The sequence below is a fragment of the Talpa europaea genome (assembly GCF_964194135.1).
Source record: "Talpa europaea genome assembly, chromosome: 8".
Lineage (NCBI taxonomy): Eukaryota > Metazoa > Chordata > Mammalia > Eulipotyphla > Talpidae > Talpa > Talpa europaea.
Window position 1 is genome coordinate 111,830,053 of NC_140075.1, and position 15,593 is coordinate 111,845,645.

At 41.6% G+C, this 15,593-nt stretch overlaps 1 protein-coding gene across 1 annotated transcript in view; it reads right to left on the reverse strand.

Annotated features, from left to right (window-relative positions):
- Positions 1 to 15,593, reverse strand: part of TTLL5 (tubulin tyrosine ligase like 5) — a gene marked incomplete at both ends in the record, with an annotated part of 184,253 nt that overhangs the window by 136,382 nt on the left and 32,278 nt on the right. The window contains 3 exons of the mRNA XM_084241198.1: positions 1,618 to 1,719; positions 11,544 to 11,628; positions 12,114 to 12,183. Coding sequence (XP_084097324.1) covers positions 1,618 to 1,719; positions 11,544 to 11,628; positions 12,114 to 12,183 — 257 coding nt within the window. The remainder of the gene's footprint in view (positions 1 to 1,617; positions 1,720 to 11,543; positions 11,629 to 12,113; positions 12,184 to 15,593) is intronic.

A 15,593-nucleotide genomic window follows, 5' to 3' on the forward strand; every position in this document is an offset into this window, starting at 1 on the left:
TTTTGTCATTTATTCCTTTGTATGAATTTCTTCCACTGAAATGAAAATGCATATAGCAGCTGGCCTTATTGGGAGGTGGGGGAGGGGGGGCAGGAGGGAAGAAAAAGACAAATTCCTCCTTAACCAAACAGGCATCAGTGGAAGTGAAACAGTGGAAGAAATGTGTGAAAGAAAGTAAACAAATTAAAGAGTGGTTACAGCATATTAATAGGTTGAATATTCGGGGATACAAGCCTAGCCTTTGAGGTAAATGTCACATGAGCCCACAAAACCACCTCTGGTGCCATTTTCAGACCAGAACTAGTCTGAATGGTCTAGTGAGCTAATCTCGTGAAGCATTTTAATGAGCTAACCCAGCACGGAATTATTTTAGCATCTGAGGCAAGCTCCGCCTCTCTGGTGGTGCTGATCCTGCTCGAGATCCTCCTCACAACGTTTTGGGTTTTTCTGAAGGGAGCATGTACGAGAGTGACAATAAAAGTCATGACATACCCACCGCCATAGTAACGAAGTGGCAAGTGGGGCAGATTCCCCTGAACACTGACGGGTTTTATAATCTGGCACTGGTGTTTTGCGGCCGCCCTTTCGTCTCCTCCCACCACCCCACTGCCCACCAGCGGCGTCTCTGCTCATCTTCCAAAGTGAAGGATATGATCTCTCCAACCCATTCCAAATGCTGGTCACAGGAGGCTCAGTGCAAACCATAGAGCGACGGCAAATATGGCATCCCTACCAGATTCTTTTCTTTCCTTGGACCTGCTAAGCACCTATTTTTAGTTTGAGTAGAAAGTAACTGCTTGGATTTCTTTTTTATTTTTCCACTTTCTGGCAAAATTATCAGGATGAAAGAAAACAGAGCAAAAGGAATATTTCCACACAGCTGGGCTGGTCCTCCCTTTCACGGAATCCTGCTCTGAGATGGCCTCGTTTCTTTATTTAATATACTCCTGAATCCTACCCTACCCCCAACCATACAAGTATTTGTTCTAGAAAAGTTTAGAAAATAAATAAAAGCACAAAAAAGAACATAAAAAAACACCCACCCATGATCCCGTTCAGCACTGTTAACACTCTGGCAGACATCCTTTGAGTTTTCTTCATTCCCACCCTCCCTTCCCCCAGCAAAAATAAAAGCTTTAGCAATGTCATATATTCCAAAAACAAATAAGTTGTAGGTAGTGTCAGGTAATCTGCTTTTTCCACCTAGAACTGTACAGTCATAAACTTTCTCTCTCATCTTATGTGTACATCCTTCATTATCTCTTAAAGTTTAATTCCTAGAAGTAGAATTGCTGGGTGAAAGGGTAGAAGTATTTTTAAGCTGTTGATACATTTTGCCAAGTGCTGACATGACCTCATTTCTCGACATCTACAAAGCTCCATATGCCCCCTGCATCCCACCTCAAGCCCAGTGAGGAAAGACAACGAGGAAGACAAAGCCTTGGAGGGCATCAGCAGATATGCCTCAACTATGTTAAACGACTCTGGCAGTTTTCCATAAATTACACGGTTATAAACGTAAAGTTTTCCTCTAGTGCAACATCTTGAATTTCCACGTCTGTGACACCCACATCGGAGACTGACTTCTCTGGCTCCTGGCTTAGATGCAGCCAATACCTGACATAGTCTCCACTCTTCTTATTCACACTGTAGTTTGTGAGGTGCATGAACTGGTTCCGAATGTTCTTGACTCCTTGATCATATCGCACAGTTGCAAACCTGAAAGAAAAGACACAGTTATTAAAAACCAGGAGCAAGGTTTCAAGAAAAGACAGGCAAGAGCTCTGGACCAATGAGATAGGAATAATGGAGAATGACAACATTTATAAATACTGGGTGCTTGCAAGTGCCAACTCTCATACCCAATGATTCAAATATAATAGCACATTTAAGTCAATGCTAAGACAATCCTCTGAAGTGGTAATATTATATCTAATTTTAAAAATAGATACAAAAATGTGAGCTTAGAAAGATTAAGTAGTTTGCTCCAAATCACACTGACTCCAAAACCTATACCCTTAACCATGAGATGCTGCTTCTCTTATATAGAATGTTAAGCCAGTAGGAACAATGAAAAATGAAAATAAGCCATGTCATAACTTTCTTTTTTTGGGTAAGATTTACTTATTTATGCATACAAGAACTGGGGTACAGGCCAGAGGTACGGGGGAGGGGGGTGAGAGGATTCACCAGAGACAGTGGGAAACAGAACAGGCTGATTGACTGAAATACACTGCTGCTAAGCAGCAGACAAGTCAGGAGAGGTCTGCTGCGCCATGTGGGTCAACTCCCTGGCCGGGGATGGAACTCTTGCTGCAGTGGCTGCACACAGCTTCATAGGTTGCATCTTAACCCCTTGCACCGCCAGGGAGACCCTCATGTCATAACTTTCAACCTGGGAAACTGTATATAGAATGCAATTGTGTGTAGGATGACAGGGCACTAGTTAGTCAATAAATAAGTGTCTACCTAGTTCCTGGTATGATACCATTCTTTGTAAAATAATTGAGCAAAAAGAAAAAAAGGACAGGATAGTCATATGTACACTTAAAACTCACATCCACAGAAATAAGAGAACTGATGTATAAAATTCATTTAAGAAAATAAAATGGCAGCATTAACAGCAGACAAAGCCTAGGTCAGCGGAATAGAATAAATATGAGGATAGTGCAGGAGACTAATTTCTGAATTTGGAATGAAGGCCAAAGACAGAGGGATTAAATATGGAGCCCACTGAAAAGAGGGCTGCAATTTGATATCCTGGACTATGGTCAAAAGAAGACCAAAATACAAAATAAATGTGCCTCTGAAGGAAGCAACCAGGGAAAAAGAAAACTTTCCAGTGATGCTCAACATCAACAAAAGGATACTCGAGTAGAACGGTTATGGTAAATATCAACCCCTGTTTACATACCACCACAACCATATCACCCTCCACTAAAGCGGTTTTCCCATGAGGCACATCCAAGTGTGTGAAAAAAAATCCTGGAAGCCCACAAGTCTATTTTCATATGATTTACAAATTATTTACATATGCTTACTTAGACTATGAAGTCAACATGATATTTTACCACATTAAAGGAGAGCATTAAAAACTTTTCCTCTTCTCTGTTTCTTCTCACCCACCCACTATCTCAACTTCATAATTCCCAAGAAATACACAAGAGTCAAAAAAAGAAACGTGAACAATATCCAAAGAAACTCACAAAACTGAAACAAATAAGCATGTAGTCAGGAAGAAGGATATGGACAGAGAGAAAAATGTTGGCCAAGCAGAGATAAGGGATAAGAGTTTGATGAGTATTAATTAGATCTACACATATGAAGGACCCCAGATTTTCCAGAAACTTCCAACAGTTATCACCTAACTTCCAATCATGTTACTTCACAGCAAGCAAATCTGGCTTATATAGCCCAATCTTCTTCCACAGAGATTTTCTAAGCAAGTGAGAGAGACATTTTCTGAATTGCCCTGAAATGCAGAGGGAGCCCATGCTGGCCCCACAGAGGCTTCTGGCCCCACCCAGACATTATCTCAGTGACATACCACCTGCCATTCTCTCCCCCAAAGAATAATGATTTAAAAGGAGGGGAAAAGTTCTGCTTAAGAGACAGAGGTTTTTCATCTCTCCTACATACGAGTATCTGATCAAATCTGGTCAACAACACGAAGAGACTGGTGAACGCCTGGCTGTTCACTGAAACTGGCACCCGACTCATCCATCATCGCTACACTCCTTTTTGCAAGAGGACTGCATCCCTTAAATGTAAGTTGTCTGCTTCCCAATCTTCCTTTCTGCGGGGGAAGTTTAGATTTTGAGGCCCCAGCAAGGACAACATTATTAATGTCATGGAGTGGGCATCGACAGAGAGTAAGGAGCAGTTAGAATTGAAGGGGAGAAAACAAAAGTCAAACTTAGGCTCAATGGAAAGGTAATACAAAAGGTCACTTCTAAAGCAAAAGGGCTGCGCTCCATTTTACTAAGCTAACAGGAATGTAGACAACCGTATATACAAAGGAAAAAAATCAGTGTGTGGGCTCATCTTTCCTCCTAAAACAGGAAGATTTTATTATTCTCACTAAATCCATATTGAATATACCACATTCATCGCTGATTACCATTTTCCATATTTTCTTCTTCTTGTCTAACCAGAGGTCCCAGTAGTCGCAGATTGAGCCTACTAGTCAATTTCTAACTGACCGACAAAGATTCAATTGATTTTAAATTTTTAAATAAATTTTAGTAAGGTAACAGTTTATAACAATATATAAATTTCAGGTGTACACTGCTGTATTTCAATACAGAGCTTTTTTTAAACACTTGAATTACTTGGCCCACATTTAGAAAGCAGACCTTTACTGCAGCTCCGTAGCTGCAGTACAGAGATGTGAGAGAGATGGAGGATAGGATCAAAAGGCAGCCCTGAGACAGTACAAGGAGCTTATCCAATAGGGTGGCAGTCTCATGGGGTCAAAGTTCACACAAGGTGAGCATCTGAATGGGGGCAGTGGCCAGGGAAGTTGGGAGATTGGTTTTATACAAGGGGATTGAGTAAATAAATATATTGAAGATGATGGGAGACAAATTTCTTACCCTTGGGAGAAAAGAGATCCAGAAATATGGAACTGGTAAAAGCTAAAAGGAATCCTTCAGTTATGGACTAGAAATGGAGGTATTAGTATGAACTCCTGTGTTGTAATGCACAGACATATGGAAATAAACACAGATGTAGATGTTTATGTACATATTTATGTATTTCCTAGGTCTGTCCACTGCAAGGATCTAGAAGCAGCTAGCCCAGAGCACTGAGCATATCAAGGCCCCCAGATCTTGAATTCTAAATACAATTCTCCATAAAGATAACCAGTGCTCCTTGGTGAAGGTGGTTGATTCCAGGGCTGAAGCAGAGAAGGAACAAAATGAGCCTGAAATATCATGTGTTCAGAGAATGAAGGGACATGTCAAAAGGACACAAAAATCAGTTCAATGGCCAGATAAGGGGCAATCTCAGCTCTAAAGGAAGTCATGACAGTAAGGATTATATCCCATAAATAAAACAGGAATCCTTGAGTCCACATTGGTATTAAATCAGTAATACCAATATATAAATGGGAAGGGACGTTCTTCCTTGATCAGGTCTTCTCTTGCTAAATGATAAAAGTAAAAGCACTGAATGACGGTATTAGAAAATCATCATTCAGCAACCTTCACAGTAAAAGTTCATGTGGGCAAAAAACATTAATGGCTATTAAGATTATTGGATAAAAATGAGATGAGGAATAAGATTTTACATGGTCTCAAAGTATCTCCTCATATAATACTGACTAGTCACAGAGGGGGAGCAAAGCATTACAGTAGAGAAATCTGGCAGACATCACCTTAAGCAAATGGTCAAACACCATTAAATGGTTACCTTGTGCCGACAGACGCAGCGCGATAAGAACACAGCATGCGTCTGCAGTATTCTGGGTCTTAACCTGAGAAAATACCTGACAAACCCAAAGGGACAGTCTATAAAATGACTGACCTGAAATCTTCAAAAATACTAAGGTCATAAAGTTGAGGCACTGCTCTAGACCCAAGAGCACAAATGAGTCATGACAACTAATGTAGCGATGTGATCCTGGATCGGACTCTTCTGCTATAAAGAACTTCACTGTGATAACGGGCAAAAGGTGAATGGGGACTCTTCATACTGTTTGTGTAATACTTTTCTACGTTTGAAATGGTTCAAAATTAAAAGTCTAAAATAAGTCTAAAAGCAAGGATAAGCTTCTCAACAAAAAAATCTACATCTTCAGCCTCCCTTAAGAAAACCACAAGATCTGAAAAACAAACCAAAAAAAAGCCCCATAAGATCTGGCTAAATACTACCTGCTTGAGTGCATTTAGGCTGCTCTAGCAAAATACCAAAAGCTGGGGGGCTCATATACAGCAGAAATTTATTTCTCAGGTCCCAGAGAAAACAGGCAGGCTTTCTTTTCTTTGCCAAATCTGAAACCCTGGGTACCACTTCACAGCCTACTGATTTAATAGGGAACTATAAGTGCACTTTTTTAACCACACTGAAACATCTATTGGTTATCTTTACACCCTGACAATATTTTCACTCTGACAATAACTCACAAACCAAAAGCTACACTCCTTTTCAATTTCAGTTGTTCCTCTTTGAGAATTAAAACAAGAGTAGTTGGCCTAAAACTCCCGAGTGTTGAGAAAAGAATTTCAACTGTACTGGATAAGCTTAAACTGGATAAATTTAAACTGCATCTGAACAGCTTGTTCCAGAAACTTTATCAAGATGGAACCAAAGGAAGGAAAACACCAAAGTTTGTGAGATCATTTAAACTCTCTTTTTCCATTCAAAAACTATCCTGTGTACTTTGCTAGTGAAAAACCATGGTGACAGCATCTAAGGGGAAAGCCCTGGTATTGTAAAATAAAAAAAAAAAAAGGATGTTTAAAAAATAAAATAAATAATACACCAAGGTTTAAAAAAAAAAAAAAAAACCTACCTTGTTTGTCTAAAAATATGTCACCAGAGTCAGATCACGGAGAGTTAACCTCCTACTTTGAGAGCTATACATTCTAACACATGTGACCAACAAATATAGAAAAAGCAGAGAGGAGGCCAGCCTTGAGGAGGCTCTGGCTGTACACAGGTTATCTTCCGGCAGGTGTAGCTATTCAGAGCCAGAAAGGCCTGGAGGATGAAGAGACAACACCTCAGGCAGTCTTGCCAGGAGCCACTGGGTTTCATCCTGGCCTGACCCAGAAAAGTCTTATGGAAGAGAACAAGAGGCCCAAGAGTTCTCTGATCTGCTGTCAACCAGCTGCAGCAGGGAGACTGCCAAAGCGCTACAGTGACTAGGCAGCACCCTCCGGAGCCGTCTGGGAGGGGATTACCAGCCTGATCCCCTGTCTTTAGAGCCAGAAATGACTCAAACTTCACAAACAGCAAGGGCCTGCCAGGGAGGGTGACAATGAGCCCTGGAGAGGGTTTTCTCCCCCTTGTCGGTATCTCGCCCCCCTCCCCTTGCTGCTGTGGCAGATTCTGGACAGTATGCAGCCTGTGAGGTAATCTGAATTCCTTGGCAACCAGCAAGCACCTGAATTCTTTCAAAACCACAGGAATCCAGCAGAGAAAAGGTAAATATCCCCGCGGAGCCAGTGTTAATTAGCAAGGAAGGCTACTGAAGAAGGAACTGGGGTGGGGAGGCAGGGAAGGCCTTACAAATGCTTTGGGGTCTTTTCTGAATTTCCACTGAGTAACATGGTAGAGGCAGGAAAAGGCCGTCCCCAAATGGAGCCTTCTCTGTGTCCTCTGCTCCCCCCCCCCCCCACAGCATGGGTAGAACTCTCCCAGTTCCCTGCGTGGATTCCCCCCAAGTTGCTAGTGCTGCCTATCTTTGGATTTTGACACCTTTGGTTTTTAACTCAATTTTGCTTTAATTTTCTATTTTTTCTCTTTCAGGGGAAAGTTGGATACTAGCTTTGTCTCAAAAGAGGAAGGATCTCATCAAAGCAATTAAACCACACGATGGATCCACCTAACACTGTAAAATTCAGGACAAAGTCTTTCTGGATAACACCTCTGACGGGAAAGAGAATCCACACCATTTTGGTAGAGGAGTGCACCCCTCTCTGGAAACTGAGTGTCCCCTGCTGGTGCAAAACAGCAACATACATGTGAAACTCAAAAGTAGGGTGGAGTGCTGTCTGGGACAGAACGCTGGATTCAAATACCAAAAAGACAATCTTAACTCCTCAATATTTTGCTCACATACAAGAAAATAATCGGAGTTTTCCTACTTCTCATGTTAATAAAACAACTAGGACAACTGAAACTATTAGCAGAAAGAACCTATGAAGGGTTTTTTAAACTTCAGTAAATTTAAGAGGTAAGCACTTACACAAAATACTTATTTCACAAAACTATCTTGTGAAATGAACAGAACCTGTCACCTAAGCATTTATTTTGAGGCCCAAAACAGAAGCGCTATATGAGATAAAGACCTCTTTTCTACAGAAAGAAACCAATTACATTTGCTGCCAGTTCCCTTTAGGAAAGATTATGGTTTTCCTCATTGAACCTCAAAATAAAATAGCCTAATGATCTCATCACAAACATTATCTTTAGTAATGTCTACATAAAACACACGTGACCCCAGATTACTAGAGGCTGCAGATCAGGAGGTGCTATGGACTGTCGCTGAATAGAATGACACAGTCGAGCGGGTTCTGAGGATTAGAGAGAAGCAGATGAATGCCAAGATACACAATGAGTTAAGACACAGGAACTTAGACACTTGGAAATCATTGTGCAGAACAGTGCACCCTCCTAGGACTCTAACAGTCTATCATACATCCTTGCACTGTTCTTTTAGTAAAGCTTTGATGTTCACTTACATCTTTAGGTAGAACAAGTCAGCAGAGCCCTGAAAAATTTCTGTTTTGGGGTTTCACTTATGTCTTGAGTTTTTAAAAAGCTGTTTTCCAAATTACTCTCAGGGAATGCATCCTTTTACGCACACACACACACACACTTAGCTCCTGCTGGAGTCAAGAGAAGACAGTGACACAATTCAGTGGATTCTGACTTTCAACACACACCCATTAGCAAAAGCACTGCCTGTCTACAGCATGTTCTATAATAAACATTGGCATTGCTCTCAGTCCACACCTGAAACATGGGGGCCTTAAAACTATGCAAAATCTGACCAATAGAGAGGGCGATTAATATTGTAGGTCACCTGACTTTAGAACAACGGCTGATATCCTTGAGAACCAGTAAACAGAACCTTGATGTCATTTCATTATTTGAAAAATCAAATTTGTGGCATAAGCAACAAGGTAAGTGAAGAGCAGTGGAGGGAGGAGAATGGAGAAGTTCATGATACATAAGAGGAAGGCTCAGCACATCTCTAGTTATAAAGCAGAAAATTCTCAGCACTTTGTATACCTAAGCAGAAGTAAGGGGTACTGGCTCCTTTCTTTGTGTTCCAGATAATAGGGGGACTCAGCTTTTATTCCAATACTTCAAAGTCTGAGAACACATGTGTCAAAGATCACTGAAGAAAACTTCTTTCCTACAAAAATTTGACTAGAGCTAATAATCAGTTTGTGCTCAGCCCGGTCCAGCCCTTTACCTAACAACTGAGAAATGTTTTAGTTTTCCCCTTCCTCAAGTTTCAAGGAACCAGAGGCCAGAACTAGGGAGCTTCAATAGCCTCTAGTGTTCACAGGGTTCAAACTCATAAATCTTAGTCAGGAATATGACAGGGTTCATAAATGCTGTCACTGCCACCTAGTGGTGGAGGGAAAACACAGCTCCGCCAACTAGGATCTGGCTAGCCTGATCCACTGTAGTTACAGAATGCATCAAATCTGAGTACAAGAAATCATGAAAATACCATTCAAAAATAATAGTTGTGAGAGCATGGGAATACGTGTCAAAGCACCTATATGTGTATATATTTAATTAGGAGCCTTCTTTTATCCGTGGCACTTCCCAGCTTCAAAGAGCATCTTCTAAAATAAAGAAATACAGGGGCCTCCCTGGCGGCGCTAGGGGTTAAGCACCACACTATGAAGCAATCTGCAGCCTCTACAGCACGGGGGTGGGGGGAGCGATCCCCACATTTGATCCCCAAGTGGGTTGCTACCCACATGGCAAAGCAGACCTCTTCGGCTCACCCGCTGCTCACCTCGCAGTGTAATTCAGTCGTCTGCCTGTTCTGTTTCCCACTGTCTCTGGTGAATCCTCTCACCAGTCCCCCACCCCCCACATCTCTGGCCTGTACCCCAGCTCTTGTATGCATAAATAAATAAATCTTTAAAAAAAATAAAGAAATAAAGAAATACATACAGACAATACTTTTTCACTTGCTGTGACTGCTCACAGATGCAAGCGCCTCCTACACGGCAACACTCTGTAAGACCACTATGCACAAAGGAACTTCAGGGCATGACAGTTGGTAAATACATATATTAGTTTTATGGGGAGAAAGAACACAAGCACAATAAAATTATGTACTTGGTTTAAAGATGTAAGAGTCTATGAAAACACTGTCACCTGCAAGATTCTATGGACCTGGGCCTCCCCAGTGGCACAGCAGTTGAGTGCTGGGTTGCGAAGCTGCCCACAGCCTCTGCAGCTCCAGTTCGATCCCCCGCTGCTCCCCGGCCACTGGAGGAGGGTCCCACATGGCGCGCAGACCTCTCCTGCCGCCCGCTACTCCCCTCAGCAGTGTACTGCAGTCTGCCTGCTCTGCTCCCCGCTCTAGCTCTGGTGAATTCTCTCGCCCTCCCGCGCTTCTGACTGTACCCAGCGCTTGTATAAATAAATAAAAATAAATCTTTAAAAAAAAAAAAAAGATTTTATGGATCTGGGAAAGAAAATTTCAAACAATTACAAATTGAACGTTACTTTGTAAGTAAGCCATATTACCTTAAAACCTAAAAAATGCCTCGGGGAAAACAGAATAATACAACCACTGAAAAGTACATTACTTTCAGGTTAAAAAAAAAAGGCCAACAGGGCCTCCCCGGTGGCGCAGCGGTTGAGCGCTGCGTTGCGAAACTGCGCGCGGCCTCTGCGGCGCCGGTTCGATCCCCGGCTGCTCCCCGGCCACCAGAGGAGGGTCCCACATGGCGCGCAGACCTCTCCTGCCGCCCGCTGCTCCCCTCAGCAGTGTCCTTCGGTCCTTCTGCCTGCTCTGCTCCCCGCTCTGGCTCTGGTGAATTCTCTCACCCTCCCGCGCTTCTGACTGTACCCAGTGCATGTATAAACCAACCAAACAAACAAAACCAGCAAACAAATAAATAAAGCATGCCTCTATAAAAAAAAAAAAAAAAAAGCCAACAAAAGAAATACAAAAGGGCAAGAGACATCTCTCAGGTCTTGAGCTGTGCAGTTCAAATTCCTGCTCCACTACCAATCAGCTGGAAGATATTGGGAAAGTGACTTCAAGTTCCCTTACCTCTCTAAGCCTCAGTTTTCTCAACTGAAAATATGTATCAACTATTGTTGTGAACATTAAATTAAGTGTCTGCAGGGGACTGAGGTGACGGTGCATGGGTGCATTGGTGAAGGAAACTCTATGGGACTACACCTGAGGGGGTAGGGGGAAGCAAGTATTGTTTTAAAATGAACAATGATATAAAAAATAAAAAAAATTAACAAAAAAAATTAAAAATCCTAAAAAAAAAGAAAAAAGAAATAAATTAAGTGTCTGATGTATATGTGAGGTTTTATTTTTTCTTTCTAGATCTATTGTGAAGAAAGGACAATGGCAAATTATCTTAATACCCTAGAGTCTTCATAATAATTGCCACTTCATGAAGATACTGTGTGATCCTGGATGCCTGGTGGGAAAGGTGTGTATGGTTATTCATGTGTGTGGATGTGCAAGAGAGACCATAAAGTAATGACTGACTTTTATAACCCAGAATTGAACATAACAGAAAGAAACAGCCTAACCTTAATGCACTTCTGAATGGGCCTACTCTAATATGCAGCTCCCACCCCCACAGTCTTACCTAGCCAATCCTTCTTCATAGAGATAGATGACAAGAGGATCATAGGAAGTCACAAGTACATAGAGGCGCACATCAAACTTGAAATCTAGGGGGAAAAATTGGATTCATAGGAAAAACTAAGTTCATTTGTTTTCTGTTCATAATGAACAGGAAAATTTACAACCAACAAAAATGAAAGAACAGTTCTCTTTCAATAAAACACACACTGTCTATCTTGCCTTGGGAGATAATTAACTGAACACAAATATATACATATATATAATCAGTGTATATGTTATGCACATATATATATATATATATATATATAAAATGAGGGCAATAAAGTTTATATATGTGTATTGCACAGTTTTCATATATATCTGCTACAGTATAACCAATGAAGCTGTTTCTTTTTTATTTTCTCATTTCATCTTGACAATATTCTCATAAGGTAGATAAGCATGTTTGAAGCACGGTCGCCAAGAATTTCCAACTGCTTAATAAAGGGCTTACTAGAGAAGATTATGAAAATGTTGATTAAAAAGTTAGCGTGAGCGAGCCCAATCAGCCAAGGGGCTAATCACAACTCACCATCTATGAGCAGGGGGTTGTTAATGTAACGGGAGACCAGGATGTTCTCTTCCAGGGAAATCTGGTTTGGCTATTGAGAAAAGAGAAAAAAATAAAAGGGCAGAAATGCAAAGGAATCCTAACCAACAATAAGGGAACAGTTTTTAACCTTTTAGAAACAGCTAATTCAGTAAAATAAGATGCTAAGAAAAGCTTTCCCTCAAGCTACCCATATATTTAATCGGCTACATAACACATCACTTCCATAAACATAGTGGGCATAAAATTACGAGGAAAAAATTAATTCACAAGCACCCTCTCACATAATGAATAGAGAGAGCCTAAGGGGTTTTAAAGATTTATACACATTATTAAAGTTACATGCCAAAAAAATAAAAATTACTTAAAAATAAATTAAACATTGCTTTCTTCCAAATGTAAAGTAGGATGGAAATTTTAAGACACTACCATTGTTCTTAAATGAAGGCATTCCTCTAGTTGCTTAGAGAATCTAAGCGACTGGTCTTTCCACAATGGGTCTCCTTGATTCACTCAAAGAAACTTACTCTGTAACTGTAAGCAAGGCTGAACAAGATCTTTTTTTAATAAAGTTATTTACACAAACAGTGAATACTGCTGGACACTGTATAAGACACTGGGGATACAGATGAAGAAGGCAGATACAATGCCAGCCCTCAAAGAGCCTAAGCCCCTACTCCAAAGAATTTAATTTAGGTAGAGAGATAGCAAAATATGTCATTTGAAAGATAATAAAGCAGGGCCTGCCTGGTGGCGCAGCGGTTGAGCGCTGGGTAGCGAAGCTGCCCACAGCCTCTGCAGTGCCGGTTCTATCCCCAGCCGCCGAGCCAGGGTCCCACATGGCGGGCAGAACTCTCCTGCCGCCCGCTGCTCCCCTCAGCAGTGTACTTCATCATTCTGCCTGTTCTGTTCCCCGCTCTGGTGAATTCTCTCACCCTCCCATGCCTCTGACTGTACCCAGTGCTTGCATAAATAAATAAATAAATCTTAAAATAATAATAGTAATAATAATAATAAAGCAGCATATCTGCAAGTGCAGAATGTGAGGGTACAGCATGGAAATGCACAGTCAACAGGACCAGGCCTGAAGGCTTGCCCCAGAAGGTTCGGGAGTGGGTGCTGAAAGCTGTCAAGCACACATTGGAAAGAAGAGTGCCTCATGGGAAGACAGCACCCACAAAGTCCAGTGGAAAGGAGAGAGCAGGCATCCTGAACAGGGGCTAAAAGACTGACTGGGAAAGAACGAAAGGTTTGGTTAGGCAACACGGAGGGAGGGACCCCACGGGCAGTAGGATATGAATCCTGGTAAGGGGAGTTAGATTTCACAAGATGGGAAGCAGGAAATTACTACGGACTCTTGATTAAGTAAATAATATGATTAAAATATCTGGGATTAAACAATTCTATGTGAGATTAGGTAAGACAGAAAAATCAGTTGAAGTCACCACAATCCAAATAGGAAGGACAAAAGGACTCCAAAAGGGAAGTGTCTATAAGAATAATTGTGATGATAATAGCTACCATAGCAGCAACAAAGATAATTAACATTGGTAGAAAAAAGTAAAACTTAATAAATGTACCTAAAAATGTGCTCTGTGCCATGCACTGTTCTAATCCTGCACAAGTACAACTGAATGTAATCCTCACCGAGCTCCATGCAGTAGGTAGATCACCATCTATATATTACAGATGAGGAAAGAGTCAGAGAAGTTTAGGAATCTGCTCAAAGTCACTAGCACTTATATGAAAGAGCAGCATCTGAACCCGAGCAGTCTGCCTCAGAGGCTTAACTCTTAAGCACTGCTCACCTCTTTCTCCAATGTTCTGATCTGTAAGAATTGTCCCCCAAAGTCAAAAGCATGTCTTTACAATAATGCATTTGTTATCCCAAATACTAGTTATCGTAAAATACGGTTGACTTTCTGACCCTGTTAAATTATACACAACCACAATGAGCAATTCTGGAGGCAAGATAATGAGATCCCCTTCTCATTTCCCACTGTGGCTATCTCAACTTTCACAATCCGTCTCTATGCACACATCATGTGGACACTGCAACATCGGTACTGATTCATGCTCGCAGACTCAACCATCCGCATCATTTTCTGACTCCCCTATCTTGACCAGTTTTTCACAAATACTATCTTCATTCTGAGTCATCTCAGTGTGTAAAGCCTGGTGTGATCACACCACGAAGCAGTTAGGTGCAGGTTGTGTTCCAAATGTAAACAATCGCAGCTTTCTTCCAGGTGGGTGACAACTACAGGCTGTAAGAGATGTATGTCACCCAACTGTCCCCCGAAACAGGAGACACAGGCAGCAGTCTTCTCACCACATCCCGTCAAACGCCCAGGCCATTTCCTTTCTTCCCTTCCTCATCCTACACGTTTGTCCTTTGAGGACTGCATAACATGGCCTCCTACATTCCTTAGGTCACTTTAATGTGTGTTCATTGGTCTGTATCATTTCTATCTACACTAGAAATTCAACCGTAAGCTCACAGAAGAAAAGATTAGCTTGGGCAGAATTTCTTTATATACTGCTGTATACTGGTTAGCAACTAAAGACAGCTTTTTGATATCTTCAAGTCTGTTTCCTTTCATCCATCCCCAATGAACTCTTTTCTTTTTTTTTGTGGGACCCTCGCCGGCGGCCGGGGAATGAACCGGCGCTGCAGAGGTTGCAGGCAGCCTCGCAGCCCAGGGCTCAACCGCTGCGCCACCAGGGGAGGCCCCCCCCAATGAACTCATTTTAAATGATTTCCATTCTAAGCTAAAACTGCCCTCCAAAATGTGCTAAAGCAAGAATCTGCATTGTTGGGAAAAGCTGAAAACACATCCACTCTTTTAACTGGATTTTAAGATTAAAGCTCAAGGTATCTTAAAAAGTCGCTGTAAGGGAGACTGATACAGCAGTGAAAGTATGATCTGGAATCAGCTAGACCTGAGTTAGACTCTGACTTTACAATTACTAAGGAAATAATAGTAATGTGAAAAGAAAGAAAGTTAAGTATGAACAAAATATGAACAAAGAGAAAGCAGAGGCCAAGTGAGCAGGTGGAGCCCTCTGTGAAGAGCGCACAAGATACCCCGTCTACCCAGTCAGGGGTCAATGTTAATTTCCTGAAGCCTCTCCCCTAGAGCCATGCACAGACATCCCACAAAAAGGTATTTTCCTTCTAATAAAATCTTCTATCACCTAAATTCTTGCCTTTCTCACAAATTACCCACCAATGATCATGAGGTAAGGTATACCCTGTCTGCATATTGACACATGCCCTTAAAAACAAGTTCTTCTGCCATGTGCTTGTCTCAAAGTGCCCACTATCCTGAGAAACCCCCACTTATCTCCACTCCTGACATAGGAATCAACTGCTCCCTGGGGTGGGAGGAGGGGGGCAGTCTCTTCTTCCAGGTTAATCCTCATTTTGACTTCCAAAAATAAATATTTTTCCCTTCGTAC